This window comes from Aulonocara stuartgranti (genome assembly GCF_965226115.1).
Source record: "Aulonocara stuartgranti genome assembly, chromosome: 16".
Taxonomy (NCBI): domain Eukaryota; kingdom Metazoa; phylum Chordata; class Actinopteri; order Cichliformes; family Cichlidae; genus Aulonocara; species Aulonocara stuartgranti.
The window spans coordinates 18,199,180-18,210,333 of record NC_138952.1 but is presented as its reverse complement, the minus strand read 5'-3'; the positions used below and the strand labels follow the sequence as shown (position 1 = coordinate 18,210,333).

The window sequence follows — 11,154 nt, the reverse complement described above, 5'->3', positions numbered from 1 at the left end:
AGGTTGAGAAGGCCATGACAGGTCTTTTTCTTTATCCTGTGCATTATCTCTAAACTAACATGAAATTTTGCACGCACCATGTGCCACCAGTTCAGATGCTACATCTGATAAATTAAAATGAGAGAAATGAATAATTCACTCTTAATTATAGCGGTGTGAGAACTCGTTCCAGAACTGTTTGGTTTTCATTAAAGCTAGGTGAAAACACAGTCAGTGAGGACAATGACTCATGCTCTGTGTGACTCATAGTTTGCCATTCAGCTTTCACCAAACAGAGTAAGTATCACATCAAATTTAAGAATAATTTAAGAATAATGATATATTCTTTAATTTTCAAGCTCTCTACTGGCAGGTGTGGGATCATAGTTACATATCCCAAAAGTGGCAAAGTCCCAGTGTGTTCATGCAGTGATGGCCAATGGCATGGTTTTTATTAAGACTGCTCTGCACAGATCACATAAGCACTTCATTGGTGTTTCAAAGAGCTGAAATGGGATTACTGTGATAGTTCATTCATGCTGTGACCTGAATTTTGCCAAAATATTTTAAAGCATAAAAATCTAACAGCCCCGTACCTCTCACTGACAGAAGTGATATGGACAGAAAGCTGATCAGTCGAGCACTTTGCAAGACACCCTGTGTCTTCATCAACCGCGTCTCCGGGTGTGATGTCCAAATATAGCAGCTGGGACGTCAGAGGGAAAACTAACACAGTGTTTTTGGAAAGCCACCTGCCATTATGGGATTGACAGATTATGAAAAGCTGATGTAACTTGGCATCCCGGTGAGGGTTTTGTTCTGAGCATGAATAACAAAAAAACGGTTTGAACACGGGGCCACGCCTAGCGCGGTGACATCGTTTGTTTTATATATTTAGATTTTTTTCTTTATTTTTTTTCTTTGGAACATCTTTTAGGTCAACATCTTTTGGGGGCTGTATCTCGGTATAATGCTCCAGTGAGCTGATTCCTTGTGCATGAAATGACTTGACATCCTCCCGACCACCGAGTGCGACTCAGTGCGCGTGTGCCTGAGCGTCCACGGAGGGAGAGAGAGAGGGAGGGGGAGAGAGAGAATAAGCAACTTTGTGACCAAGCATAGCTGTGTCTACAGGAACAGCGTGGGTCGGGAAAAAAAATCATTTGACAGTTATGGTTGATCAGCGTTTCTTTCATCCCGCATTAGTGACGACGAACGTGCTCGCGTACAATAGCGCCCGTTTCCTATTTCGTTTTGACGGATTAAAAATAAAAGACGCGCCGAAATACCCAGCGAGCCTACATCTTCATCAATGTGCGCGAGGTATGTATTTCCTACCAAGAGTTACACAGAAATTATGAAGGCTATCTTTTCTCAGGCAAGGCGCTGTCATACAGAATTTCTGCTAATCTTCTGTAATTTGCAAAGCTTTGCATTTAAATCGGCAGCCTATTTAACAGCACTTCAGGTCTTAACAAGCAAGTATGATATGGGTTCCCCCCTCGCAGTGGATTTAGACTATTGTTTGTGCTTATGTCTTCCTTTGACCTTGCTTTTTTGTTGTTTGACATAGCTTGAAGGAGTTTCTTTCTTTCCTTCTTTTTTTCCTCTTTTCTTTTTCTTTTTTTCTTTAGCCGTTTTAAATCAGCAGGCACAAAGACAGAAGTTACCTCTGGGTAACAGCAATCAAAGCTTTGACTCATGCCGACTAGAGCTCTCTTGTTTAGAAGTTGCTTTCATCGCAGCCCGCCTGTTTTACATCATCCTGTCTTTTATTTCTAGATGACATTGAGGATACCTTAGCAGGACTGTGAGCTTGGCCGTCATTTGCAGGAAAATGCATCTTTGGATTCCATATGTTTTGCTGAGTGCAACGTCAGTGTGCACTGTTGAGATGTTGAGCCATTATGGAGAAATATGTCAAGGACTATGTGCCTGTGAGGAGAGAGAAGGGGTGCTTACAGTGAGCTGTGAAAACAGAGGAATTGAAAGTCTCTCAGACATAAGCCCAGTGTACTTCTCCCAGTATCATCTGCTGCTTACTGGAAATCTTTTGAAAAAGCTATCCACCAATGATTTCGCTGAGTACAAAGGACTTACAATATTACATCTGGGAAATAATGAAATATCTGATCTTGAAGCAGGAGCTTTTAATGGACTGCAGGAATTAAAACGATTACATCTCAACAATAACAAAATTGATGCCTTGAAGGAAGAGTTTTTCTTTGGCCTTGATAGTCTGGAATATCTACAACTTGATTATAATTATATCACTCATATTGTGTCAAATGCCTTCAGCAGACTTCGACATTTGGAGGTCCTGATTCTAAATGACAATTTAATATCTGCCCTGCCCGTAAACATTTTCACGCATGTACCATTGACCCACTTAGACTTAAGGGGAAATCAGCTCAAAGTACTTCCCTACACAGGTCTGCTGGAGCACATGAACAGTGTTGTGGAGTTGCAGCTAGAGGAGAATCCGTGGAACTGTTCCTGTGAGTTGATTGCTCTTAAAACCTGGCTCGAGAGCATATCATACACAGCTTTAGTTGGGGATGTTGTCTGTGAGTTCCCTTTTCGGCTTCACGGGAGAGACCTTGATGAAGTTTCAAAACAAGAGTTGTGCCCGAGGAGAGCCATTGCTGAATATGAGATGCCACCCCTGCCGCATTTGAGCACCGATGCATACTATAGAACCACGCCAGCTCTTACAGCCTCCTTCGCTTCATCTGGGTTCGCACGGTCCTCATCAAGACCCACTAAGGGACCTCGACAGTCAGCCAAATTAAAATCAAGACCCACAGCTCGCATTTCGTCCAATAAACCACAAAATTATGGCCAAATTATTTCATATCAGACCAAATCCCCTGTGCCTTTAGATTGCCCAACAGCCTGCACGTGCAATCTTCAAATTTCAGACCTTGGCCTGAACGTGAACTGTCAGGAGCGAAAGATCGAGCAGATCTCCGACTTAAATCCCAAACCTTACAATCCCAAAAAGATGTATTACACTGGGAATTACATCACTGTGGTTCGCAGATCAGACTTTATTGATGCAACTGGATTAGACTTGCTTCATCTTGGTAACAATCGAATAGCCCAAGTACATGACAGAGCTTTTGCTGATTTGGCAAATCTTAGAAGACTATACCTTAATGGTAATTTAATAGATCATCTTCCAGCTGATATATTTTATGGATTAGATAGCCTGCAGTTCTTGTATTTAGAATATAATGTAATTAAAGAGGTTACATCTGACACCTTTCAGCATGTACCTAAGCTTCAGCTTTTATTTCTAAACAATAACCTACTGAAAACTTTACCAGAGGGAACGTTTACTGGCCTGACGTTAGCCAGACTAAATCTTCGCAACAACCATCTTCGATATCTGCCAGTCAGGGGTGTGCTAGATCAGCTTACAGCACTGGTACAAGTTGATTTGTTTGAGAATCCCTGGGATTGCTCATGTAGCATACTGGAGTTGAAGATGTGGCTGGAGCAGCTCAGCACGGGCACAGTTGTAAACAATGTCATCTGTGGATCTCCTAAGAAACTAGCTGGAGAGGATATGAGATACATTAAGACGACTAATTTCTGCCCTAATAACTCTGATATACTTGCCTCCATGATTCCACCGTCTGAAGAATCTTTTCCTGGAAGCACTATCACCATAGAAACATCCTTGGGCTCTGACACTCAGTACAGCACCATTCCTTTATCTGTGATGATTCTTGCCCTTCTCCTCATGTTCATTATGTCTGTGTTTGTGGCTGCAGGGCTGTTTGTGGCAATGAAAAAGAGACGTCAAAAGAGTCAAAATGAGCAGAATAACTCAATGAATGCTTGCATTAGCTCTCTCAACATGGAATATGGCCTTTACAAAAAAGGATCCATCCCCAAAGTCAGGACCTCCAGCGGACATGTGTACGAGTACATCCCACCTCCTACAGAATCTTCATGCAGAACCACTGCTCACACCCCAGCGGACAATAAATCAGCGGACGGATTTAGAGACTTTGATGAGTTGAGTGGCGCTTTTCTGGGTAACTCGGATGAAGAGCCAGCCAGTAATGTAATAAGCTCAGAATACAGTGCCACCACTCCAGAGCCTCTTAACAAGCCCTCCACCCCTCACCAAAATGACCCGTGCTTCTACAGGGATGTGCTTGAGCCTGACAAGCACGCACGCTACAGCAATACATTGCCATGCAGACATACAGCACATTCATCAAATCAGTATGCCACAGACTTTGATGCGAGGCATCAGTATGTTCCCCCTGAAAGAATACAACAGACAATACTGTATTGTACTTCGCCAAGTACTGTTTATGTGGAGCCGAACAGGAGTGAGTACTGGGAACTGAAAGCAAAGCTTCACATTGACCCAGATTACCTGGAGGTTCTTGAAAAACGAACTACATTCACACAGTTTTAAGAGACTTGGACGGATTTCTGTGATGTATCTATTTTAATCAGGAGTCGTAACATGTCCTAAAAAATAGGCATAATTATTTTCTCAACTTTAGTACAGTGCATTGGGAGTTACAGCGTGCACTTCTCGGAGTCATGCCTAACAGAAGTGAGCAAGAAAAGACAACACGCTTCATTTTAAATGATCACTTAACACTTTATCCCTGTTTTGTTTAACAGTTTGGTTTAATTTTAAAAATATAAAGAAGAAAGCACAGATTCAGGGCTCATATGACTCATCTCTATCCTGGAGCTTTAACTGAGCTTTAACTCCCAAATTAGCTTCATTTTATGAGTGCTAATGAACCGTGCAGACGACATGTACTTGTCCCAAAATAAACCAGGTTTTTTGTCACAGATACATGTATTGCTGCCAGTTCTGCCTTTTCAAATTTATTCAAAATGAAACACGTGCATAGGACTAAAACAAATTTGTCCTGCAAATAGATTTATAGCCATGAAGTTGACCTTTTAGGTAGACAAAAGTCACTTAAGCACTGAGCCAGACCCATTTAGCTATGCAGTCCTCGAGGAGTCACAGCTCGGAGGTGATAATATTTAATGCATTAGATCATGGAATAAATTCTAAAGTAATGTTTCAAACCACAGATTATGAGACTCATAAATCGCAGCTCACTTGTTGGGAGGTTCTAAAGAGAATAATCACAATAATTCATATCCTACAAATGTATTGAACTGAACCAGTACAGTGAAATCCCTCAAAGACTACCTATCTCCAGCCTGACAGCACTAAGTGATTATGATCATGAAAGCATGTTGGGCTGGAGTTAAATTTAATGCATTGTAATTGTGCTCAAAAATGTTGTAACTAAAACATTATACTCATAACTGTATTCAGGTGTATTGTAAAGGAAAGAAAATGAGCTTTAACTGCCAATGTTTGTCATGTGTTACAAATGTGTGCAAACAGTGTGTCTGGCATTTTACATAAACACACGCTTACACCTTCATCTGTTACGTACGTGTACCACTACCAAAGCAGTCCACAAAGAATAACATATAGTTTACATCAAAACACAGTCCTGTGAAATATTGAACCTATAATAACTCTTTACTGTAATTGTCAGAATGTGTCTACTGTAGTATCCCAGTTACAACACATTTGAGTGAATTTACAATACAATGAGATATATCTGCAAAGTATTCTATCTGAAACTCAGTTCAGATTTTTCAGTGTTTTGGCCTTAGGCTCATACATTATAAACATTTGAGTAACTTCAAATTCTTATGCAAACAAATACGGTTATCGAGCTTTTTGTCAGTTATTTGGTTTATTATGTTTTATTTTATATAAAAAAAGAATGCACTATGACTTTTACAGGTCAAAAATGATGTCACTTTCTGAAATGCACAATGTAGTAGTGTGCATATAGCCATAGAAATAGATTTAATAATTTCATACATAAAGATTACATCTGTCAAAAACTCTTGCACTGCACTATGCATAGATATGGATTATCCTTAGACAATCTCTGCAAACCTGCCCACTGCTCACCCCTCCGTCACCAAAAGCATCCATAAACACAAAATTTAATAATACTATCACATCCCATAACTCCTCATTTGGAATTCAGCACACATGAATATTCAGAGGTACTTTTGTGCCACATTTTGGATAATTCATTTATTCGCAAAAGTAATATATTTTTAATTACATGTGTTTTTAGGGGAATACTGAGTGGATTTGCTTGGCATTGTTTGTCTCATTTGTTCGGTTCGGGGTCACAAGAAATTAGACAGTTTTTCTGCAATTAGCAGTCTCTGCTTGTCTCTTTCTTAGGGAGGGATTGATGGTTAGTGTAACAACTGTGTAAAAATCTGCAAGTGCTTTAGCATTATTAGACTGAAAATCACAACAAATGAATGCAGCGATTGAATGGATAAAATGCATAAAATTTTGAATGCTCTAAAGGAAGCTAAACACATCATGTAGGCATAACGCCACCTAACCAGTTTCTGGGTCAATAGCGAATGCCTAGAAATGTGACTTTCCCTGCAAACATGCAGCAAATTCACATCATATGCAGTATTATGCACGGAACCTGTCATTTTAATTCAGCTAATTACAGGACATGGTGTTTCTGGACCTGGTCTGCATGTCACCAAATATTACACTGCAGTATTAGTCATGCTGTTTACCATGCTGTTTACAGTCTGGGTTTGTTGCCTTTCACGTGTTCAGTCATTTTGTGATTCTTTTGTCACCTGACCTGTCTCTGTGCTTTAGAAATTCAGCAGAACAAATGAACTGAAGTCTGCACAGAAAATAAAAAAGCATGTACCTACACAGCAGGTTTGTTTTTAAAGACTACGTTGCTGTGAGTCAGTGTTGAAAACAATGTAAAACTGCAGACATGCACAGACTGATCCACAAAAAATGTTTGTGTTGTGAACAGTGGCTGGCATTTAATTGATTGTGTTTCAACTTTTTTTTTACACGTGTCAGTTTTTACATCCCAAACTAATGCGACAAAAGAGTGGATAATCCAGTATTAAAAGGAAAATGTATTGTGTGGGAGATTCCATACTTTATTTTATTTATATATATATTTTTGGTTTATTTATTTTTTTACAGAATCTTGCAAAAAAGAAACTGCATAATCGAACAACAGGATCTGCTGTATATAACAGAAATTTGTAATCTGTTTTCTCTTGTTCAGATTTTTGTAATCCTTGACCAAATGCAGATTTTTTTTGTCACATGTAAGACTACAAATATTGATCATCCAAAATTGTGTTAAATTGAAATGTGACTGTCCTGTGTATATGTGCAAATGTTCAGTTTGCAAAGAAGACACGGTGAAGTCAGTGTCTTATTCGATTGTGTTTGTTTTTCATATGAAACAGTGATTTCCTGTGTAAACCTTTGATTTGTAAATAGAACACTTCATCAGCCTTTTCATGCAAACTTGCATCTTTTTTTGAAAAGCAAAAACACAGTACAACTAGGAATATGTGGGGTAAATATATCTACAATGTGCTGTTTCTTTAGTTGCTAGCTAATGAATAAAACATATGCATTCATTTGATACACTCGTGTTTGTTTTCCCTTCACCCTTTAAACCATGTTCTTTGCAGCAAATGTCATAGTGCACACAGAGGAGAGAAAGTGTTGCGCAAAGCTATTGGCAGTTTTTTTTTCCTTTTTTTCTCTTCTTGCTAAAATTGTTATATCTAATTCAAATGTCTCGATCAAGAGGTGTCATAGTTTCATTCGGACAAATTGGAAATAACGAGAAGGCTATGTTATATAATCAACACCAAGATGGAATATTTATTACTTCACAATGCCTTAGGATTACTCAGTCACATTCAAAGCTATTTAAACTAACTGCTTAAATGATCAATTATGCCATCTATAAATGCTTATCAGATGCCCCAAAGGATTATGACAGCTGCACAAATAGCAGTGCCAAAATAAGCCTTCGGTGCTATTGCAAAACTAGAGTTTCTTGTACATGTTTGACTACAAAATGTTTGACACTGAGCTTCTCGCAGCAGCAAAAAATGTATTTGTTGTGTTGCCGCCGTTGTGTTTAATGCTAAAAAAAAAGAAATTCTTACAGTAACTGCAATATGAACACATCTGCATCCCTATACTAGCAGAGAAACTATACACTTTGCAGAAATAGCTTTCTGGAAGCCCAGTATCCATGGAAACATCCAATTACCTGACACAGAAAAACAATCTAGAGCAAGAGGTACAATGTCAGCACAGAGTTGAACACATTTGTAACTCAAAGAGTTGAGATTTAAGTGAATTGTGTCTTGCGCACATCTCTAAATTGCACACCTTTGTGCATATAGACAAAAGGTGATTTGTAGGATACATGTGCTGCTGCATTATATTTAACCATAACTGACAGACAAAAAATGTGACTGAAAACTGTCAGTTCTAATAAGACGAGTAACAACAGATCAGCGTTTGACTGACGCCATTTGTCAGACTGATGGTGTTATGTTTCTTAGCTGCTTGAAGACTCCAGTTTTTGTGAGGCAGGGGGAAATTAGGGCAGATCTACATTATGTAAGCTTGAAGAGATGTGTCAGGCACTGTGAAGGCAGCATATGACTGTAAGCATTCACCAAAGGAAAAACCTTTGCTATCTTCCATCAGGGAAGCAAACTTGATAGGAAACTGATTCAGGGCTCCTTTTTCTTTGATGGTGAAGATTTGAATCTCTCACCTTTTGTGTGGTTTTCAGTTGTTGCTCTCATTCTGTGTTTCTGTCCCAGAAGATTTTTCAGTCTTATTTGCAGCAATGCTCCTTTTCTCTCTAACACACACTTTGTATGTCTGTGCGTGGATTGGAATGTGTGTGTCTAGGCGCATAAATTATTGACTCAGAGTGTATTCATGCTTGCCTCAAGGACTTTAGCCTACCAACGTGGCAATACCTTTTTCCTCTCTTTTCATCTTTCAGCATTTTTGTCTAGAAAAAAAAGCTTCACACAACTCACCACCAAACTAAAGGTCTTTAGAAATAATTGATGTATTCCTTCTCGAACATAAACTGCCATTTATCTATGTCCAACGTGCTGTTTAATAATGTATGCCAGGGTAATGTCCGTTTTAGACTGACTTCTAAAGAAATGGCATGCTGTTGGTGGGATAAGGTGATATTTACAAGCCCAGATTTTGCTTGGTATTGCAAGTATATTTGCAACAACTGGAAACAGTATGTCTGAGACAGGCTAATATTTATGAGGGTTTATCCAGGCTTACGACTGCCAACCTAAGAAAAGTGACAAAATCCTCCCTCATCCTCCCATTAATAGTATTCACACTAAACAGAAGAGTGATATTTTACATCAAGAGAAGAGAAAAGCTTTGGCAATGGGCGAGCTAAAATCCGGTCCTGTGAAAACAGTGAATTTATGTTTTTAGGAGGTTTTCATAGCTCTTGAATTCTAACAATGCCAGACTTGCTGGCTGTATGCATAATATAATTCTCTGAGATTTCCTGCCAAAACAAAACAAATTAAAATTAATGCACTTTTTAAATGTGGGTTCCTCTGACTATCGTGTTTTTCTCCTTCAATCCCAAACATACTGCATACTTCTGCTGCCTGCAGAGTGGCTCATCTCACATTAACCTCTGTCTGTGCCCCGATATTCAACCACTTCTTTTTTTCCAGCCCCTTCTCCTCTTGGCTCTTCATTGCATCAAGGGCATGTCCTCCTCTATATCTTGGCCTGAAGTGCTGCTGTAATTGCTATAAGAGAATGGCATGCTTGTTGACCTGTAATTTATAGCAACAACACACAAGCCATTGAGAATATCCCTTATTATGTAATGAAGTATGTCACTATACTGAAACATCTTCTTTTTGTTTGTTGGTTTCGTGATACATTTATTTAAATGCAGCACACCAGCATGAGCCACTACAAGAACGTCTCCCAGTGATTTGAAAAAGATGTGACCTGAAAGGGCCCTGTTCATGTATCCTCCTTCAGTTGAGGAGAAGGAGAGACATAAACCTCACAGTGAAAAAGCATCCGTGTCTGAACAATGGTAATGTTCTTAAGATCAGACACTTGCTTCTACAGAAGCCATTCAAACAAAACTGTAGGGCAAGATTATGCATTTTATTTACAGTCTGGTCTGCTTTAAATGGAAAACACACATTCTCTCAGCTAAAGCGGTTTGTAATCACATTTATGATTATTTTATACAGTCTCTTCTAGATGTGTCACACTTCCAAAATTTAAAATGTCAAGATAAATCTGACTTGGCTGTGAAACTGCTCAATGGAGCTCTATGATGCGTGAGTGGACTATTATAGATTGTCCATGTACTGTGGCACTCTGAATTTAAATGCAGATGTACTTCTTCACTGCTGCATATTTCCCTCTTCTCCTTCCTGACCATGCCATCGAGTCAAATAGACAGCTGGGGGAAGTAGCTCACCCTTGCCTTTAAATGTGTGATTGTTTAGTTTGTTTTGATGAGTAACAGTGAATCAGATCAAACATTTTTAACGTTGAAAAGACTAAGGCCTCTCACGTACCGTATGCCTTTTGCATATTTCTCCTTGGACAGAAAAACATCACATTAAAAAGTGCACTTAATAACTGTGTGTAATATTACTCCAGTTATGCATTCTTTCTAATAGGCTAACATTCAATCCATAATTAAACCCTTAATGCAAACCTTCAAGATTTATAAAGTGATAACAGCTAAACATTAGAAAATTAGTGTCACAAGGCTGTGCTCAGATTTTAATCTCTTTAAATGATGAATTCCCACTGAGATGCTTCTCTTTTGCAACAGAACTGTTAAATCATCACTGGATTTTTCTTTTTTATTATGCATAATGTCAAGGTTTTGTGGACAATTCAAAAGAGACTTGATCTGCAGTATGAAGGCTGGGTACATTACCAGCTGGTACAAAGGCCTCTTATCTCACCATTATGCTTAGAGGTACAGCACAAGTAGCCTGGGTAATGAACTGACTTTTGTGGTTTATCTTCCATTTATTTGGTGTTATCTTTGACATAGTTTGATGTTGTTTCATTATAACCGAGCCACAAACCCAAAGCAATATAAGCAAGGGCAATATAAGAGCTAATCTTCATTCAAATTCCAATATTTTTGCCGTGGAAAAGGGTCAAATACAACGAGCTGCTGTTCCTGTTGAGTAACACTGCAGCTGAATAGACACTACAAGTCACAACTA

The 11,154-nt window shown here is 38.9% G+C and overlaps 1 protein-coding gene across 1 annotated transcript; it reads left to right on the top strand.

Annotated features, from left to right (window-relative positions):
• Positions 1-1,051: 1,051 nt before the first annotated feature.
• slitrk5b (SLIT and NTRK-like family, member 5b) lies at positions 1,052-7,506 on the top strand. The gene is made up of 2 exons (XM_082507258.1): positions 1,052-1,302; positions 1,762-7,506. Exon 2 carries the CDS (start codon positions 1,817-1,819, stop codon positions 4,415-4,417), a length of 2,601 nt encoding a protein of 866 aa, XP_082363384.1. The 5' UTR covers positions 1,052-1,302; positions 1,762-1,816; the 3' UTR covers positions 4,418-7,506.
• The last annotated feature ends 3,648 nt before the right edge of the window (positions 7,507-11,154 follow it).